The 5,499-nt window shown below is 41.5% G+C and overlaps 1 protein-coding gene across 1 annotated transcript; it reads right to left on the bottom strand.

Annotated features, from left to right (window-relative positions):
• Positions 1–3,903: 3,903 nt before the first annotated feature.
• Positions 3,904–4,877, bottom strand: LOC123953799 (acidic leucine-rich nuclear phosphoprotein 32 family member A-like). The gene has a single exon (XM_046024171.1). The coding sequence runs from the start codon at positions 4,764–4,766 to the stop codon at positions 4,020–4,022; it is 747 nt and encodes a 248-aa protein (XP_045880127.1). The 5' UTR covers positions 4,767–4,877; the 3' UTR covers positions 3,904–4,019.
• Positions 4,878–5,499: the final 622 nt, after the last annotated feature.

Raw genomic sequence — 5,499 nt, 5'->3', positions numbered from 1 at the left:
CGACAGGAAAACACTATTTTCTGCTGACCCTGATCATTCAGCCTGATTAGGCTGATGGGAGTGACTCAAAGACAGTCCAGTAACCCATTTGGGGATTTACTCTGGAAAAATTCACTTTCCTGGAGCAGACACAGGGAAACTCTGACCAGAAACACTGCCAAAAGACAACAAGTGTGCATGTCTATATTGTTTTCCATTTTCTCCAGCTGCCAGCATTTTAACTCAGAATCTCTCCCCTAAATATCTGGATTTCTAGCTTCTCTAGAAGACCAGGAAGACAGGGCCATTCAGAGCCAGCCATACTGATGGCCTTGGCCATGGCCGTGAATACAGCTGCCCCCGTAGTTGCTCTCCTCTTTGTCACACAGATGGTCCAAACATCCGTGGTCTCCCCAGACAGGCAAAAACCAATTATCAGTTATCTTACGGTCATAGTGGAGATTTAATTATTCATAGAGCTACCAGGAAAATGAGCTAATTGTTGTGCCCATATCTCTATCAAAAGCAAAAATAGACCTAGGGGAGGGAAAATAAAAGTTTCCTCAGCCATCTTAGGGTCCCTGGGCTGGTTCTGATAATCAACCCGACAAAGATAGATTAACAGGAAAAAAGCATATAAGTATATTTAATATAAATTTTATCTGACTAGAGAGCTTTTATAAGGCTATGGATACCAAGGGTGCCTGGCCGGTTCAGTCCATAGAGCCTGCTACTCTCAATCTCAAGGATGTGAGTTTGAGCCCCACATTCGGTGTAGGGATTATTTAAAAATAAATTTAAAAAAAAAAAAAAAAACGAAAAAGAAAGGAAAGAAGGACCAGAAGAAATAGTTAGACGTGTGTGTTTTCTACTGGGTTTGATTAAGGACAGGCAGTGATGCATAAATAGGATAGGTTATAGAGGATGAGAGTGTAGGGAACTGTTGGAAACTTATAAGACCTGTTGGTTAGGATTTTTTTCAAGTGCTTCTGTCTTCAGAGATAAGATGCTCCTTTCCTCTGGCTATGGGGAGGGCACCCCTCACATGAGGGCTGGCCTATTTCAGAGGAGAAGGGCTAGGGGAAGGTCAGAAGGACGTTGCTTCTGCTGTTTACTCAAACTCCTTCAGCTTCAAACACTCACGGTGCCAGTGTGCCATATTTGGGAGTAGAACTCCTGAACCCCATCACCAAGCAGGGTGGGGAGGTGAAAGGGGGGGTTCATATGTCTTTGGAAGTGAAGTACATTTCTAGATGTTTAATATTCAAAGTGTGTCTGTAATGAAAGAATATATATAAATATACATATATATATATATATATATATTTTTTTTTTTTAAACCCATTTCACCCATTTAGAGTAACCGGCGTGACTCATAGGAATTTGGATTTCCTTCCCTGGTGTCAACCAAGCATAGGAAAATGTGTTCCTTCGTTCAAAAGCGCCTGCTGTCTTGTCAACTAAAGGCAATATTTAGATCTTGTTGAGTTCATGATTTAAACAAACCAATCTTAATAATGACAGTTTTGAGACAATCTAAGGTTTAAACATAGACTGAGGTTTAGATGGTATTAAGGAATTGTTGATTTTTTTCAGTGTACTCGTGGTCCTTTTTTGTTGTCAAAGTTTTCATCTGGTAAAGAGGCACGATGAATTATTTACAAGTGAGAAGACACAATTTCTGAGATTTGGCATAAAATATTGCAAAGAATGTACTCTTTTGAAAATTTTCCAAAATAAATGGTTTTTCAAAACAGGCCCCCACCTGTGTAGGAGTCTGTGAGCCTGTTATCATGCAAAGTAGCATTGGATTCTTTTTATCCTTTGTTCTCTTTGTTACCCTGCAAAATGGCTTCAGATTAACCCTTCTGCAATATTATTAAATTCTTTCTTTGAGCTAGAAAACTCCTTTTTAACTAGCATAGTTCCTTTAAATATATGAGTAGCTGATTTGATAGTAATTTTATTTTTATTTATCACTATTATAACTTTATTATAACTTTATAATTGTGTATTTATAGTATTTGTACATAGCAAACTAAATTATAATTTAAAATACAATTTTAAAGGATACTTATTTTTTAAATGAAGATATTTCGAGTTTGGGAAGAGTTTTTTTTTTTCCATTTGGCCTGAGTACAAGCCACACCAGGCTAAAGTCCCCAGTGGCCTGACCCTGTCTCTGACAGGCTCTTGAAGAGAGAGCTCCGTGGGTCCTGGTGGGCCTCTTCCCAGCATGCCTTTCTGCTGCTCAGTGAGCTCAACAAACAGATGCAGACAAATCCAGCAATCTGGCTCCCACAGGGCCCTGCTCCACAGGGCTACTGAGCAGCCACTTGTATTCTGATGATAATCACAGGGACTGAGATTTTTGATAAACTCATCTTTCAGTCAGCCTAATTCCAGACAAGAGCTTCCTTGAGAAATTCCCTGAAGCTAAAAGCGATCCTTTCCTAGGTCCACAAATTATGGTTCTGTCTTCCCATGCCTGACACAATTACCTTCCTCAGAGGCGTAGTGCCCAATGTTGCCCTGTGCATCAGTCAACTCAAGTCTTAAATGCTTAAGGAAAACTGCCCTTAAATGAATCGGTCTGCACCCTCCTTACCATACCGGGGGGAAATGGAAGCTAACTCACCTTTCAAGGGAAGATGTGCAGATTTTTATAACGGTAGGACTAAATGCCATATCGTCACCTTCAACTCAACATTTCTTACTTTATCGTCTCTCCTCAATCTCCTTAACAATATTGTAAAGGACTCTTAGCCTTTGATTCATACATTACAGGACATTACATACAGGACATATTTGCATCACAGGTGTAGACAGCCCTCTGCATGAATGGGATGAGGTGGCAGAGTTAGGTATACATTACTAGTTAGAACATTACTTGTTCTTTACAAGCTGGATAAACTTGGGCAAATCTCTTAACACTCCTAGGCCCCCTTTCTCAGATATATGAGTGAGAGACAGACTATACAAATGGACAATGGCCAGACCATATAAAAAAATAGAGCTCTGACCCATTGTCTGCAGCAACTGGAAAAACAACCCATTATCTATAATAACCAGCCTACAAAACCAACATGTTATCTATAAGTCAGATTTATAGGAAATCAGACCACTATCTCCAGCAAACAGTCTAGGAAGCCAATAATTGAGATAACTGGCCAAAACTGCCAGGACTGTTTAGTGGTCTTCATTCATTTCAGCATTAGGAAAGGGTAGACCAGATGACTGATCTTCAGCCATGAGGTTTTTGGATTCTGTAAAAATTTACATTTAATCAACCAATATTTACTGAGCATCTAGTTCATGCCGTGTACTTGCTAGAAGCTAGAGCTATTTGGTGAACTTCCAGTGTAGTGAGGAAGAATGTTATAAATCAAATAATGACACAAAATAAAAAATTGCAACTGTGACTAGGAGCTGGGCACCATACTGTGAATACCTAAGGAGAAGGGGGATTTCTGTGAGGGAGTGGCACTTACATGGAGATCTGAAGAGGATGAGAACCTACCAGATGGAGAGGAAAGAGAAGTAAAATCCAAACAAAGTTCCCAGGGTGAGAGGAAAAACAGAGGAATACAAAGATCGAGAAAAAGGTGAGCCTGGATGGAGCGTGGAGAGCAAGAGGGGCCACTGTCAGATAACGTCTGAGAGAAAGGGAGGGTCCCAACCACATAGGGTCTCACAGGCATTGTTAAGGGATTTGTCTCTATCCAGAACTAACAACAACAGCAATAGAGTAGTTAACCCTTATTGAAAGCTAACTATGTGTCTTGTACACTTCTCAATGTTTTAGAGATGTGTTACTCTTTTTTTTTTTTTTTGGCAGTAAAAATAGTATTTTATTCCACCTCCTCCCGCCCTCCCTCCCCCCCCAACAACCCCCAGTACACTTTTCCCCCCTCGTTCCCACAGCAACGTTACAATCAGAAAAAAATAAGTTTCGGGGGGCAGGATTTCGGGGGGGGGGGGTGGTAATGGGTAAAAACAGTCAAATCACAATAGGAATTTTTCAAAATAGGTTATTCCACTTAGTCGTCATCTTCTCCCTCATCTTCAGGTTCTCGTTTTCGCTTCTGACCCCTTTCTTCTTCACCAACTTCTTCTTTGTCTTCTTCATCATCTACTTCCCCGGCGTTATAACCCTCTTCATCCTCCTCCTCTTCTCCACTCACGTCCTCTTCTCCTTCCTCCTCCTCCTCTTCATCCTCCTCATCCTCCACTACCTGAGCATCTTCATCATACTCTTCCTCGTCCTCATCCTCCTCATCGTCATCCAGGCCCTCCACATAGCCCTCGGCGTCCGAGTCGGGGGCCTCCTTGTCGTCCGGGTCGTAGCCATCCAGATACGTGAGCTGCGGGAGGAGCTTGAACACGTTTTCTCGGTAGTCGTTCAGGTTGGTTACCTCACAATTGAAAAGGTCTAAGCTCTTGAGGTTTTCTAACTTTTTCAGTGGCTCTATTGTGCTGAGGTCTTTAATTTTGTTGCCACTTAAATTTAGATGCGTGAGGTTCGGACACTTTTCTGCCAATACTTCCAGGCCTCCTGAGATTCTGTTATCGTTTAGTTCAAGCTTCTTAAGTTTGTTTAACTTTGGTAAGTTTGCGACTGAGGTGAGGCCTACGTTGATTGTACTTAAGAACTCCAGTTCCTCGAATTCATCTGTGAGGCCTTCAATTTTGCCTTCGATCGACCGGCAGTTGTCCAGGACAAGCTCTTTCACATCAGAGGGCGTCCTGTTCCGCAGCTCTAAATGAATCCGTTTGTCCATGTCCATCTCTCGCGCTCTCTCTCTGCAGAGGCTCCCGCGCCGGCGGAATTCAATCAATAAACCCCGAACCCACGGCCGCGCGTTTTAGGACTTTGAAGGCTCAACCAGCTCCGCTCGGTTCTCCAAGATGTGTTACTCTTATAGTCACATCTGTTACTTGTTAACAGTCAAAAACACTAGCTAGTGTTCACTTCGGCAGCACATATACAAAAACACTAGATAAAAGTGGGTAAGATTGGTGGAATTAGAGAAAGTGGACAGATAAATATGTGTGAAATTTGGAAAGGAAAAATCAGAGAACTTGGCATAGGACATAATCCAGAGAGTAGGGCATACAAAGTCAGAAAGGGGAAGATTTCAATAATGACTTTGAACTCTGGCTTTTAAGATGGATAGATGATATACTTCACCAGGATAATGAACATTAGAAGAGGCCATGTTGTGGACACGTTGAATCAGAAGGGCTTGAAGTACCTGGAAGCAGTTGCCAAGGCTCTGGCTGTTATTGGCAGAATGATCCTCCAAAGATGTCCTTATCCTGACCCCTGGATTCTGTGAATATGTTACCTTATGTGGCAAAAGGGACTTTGCAGATGTGATTAAGGTTAGGAAGCTTAAAGGATATTCCTGGATTATCTATATGAGTCCAATATAATCACATGAGCCCTTAAAAGCAAAGAAATTTTCTTAAATATGGCATCCAAAACACAAGCAATCAAAGAAAAAATCAGATGTAATG

The sequence above is a fragment of the Meles meles genome, chromosome 12, assembly GCF_922984935.1.
Source record: "Meles meles chromosome 12, mMelMel3.1 paternal haplotype, whole genome shotgun sequence".
NCBI classification, from domain to species: Eukaryota; Metazoa; Chordata; class Mammalia; order Carnivora; family Mustelidae; genus Meles; species Meles meles.
The sequence above is the reverse complement of the archived record's forward strand: the minus strand, read 5'-3'. Positions and strand labels throughout refer to the sequence as shown.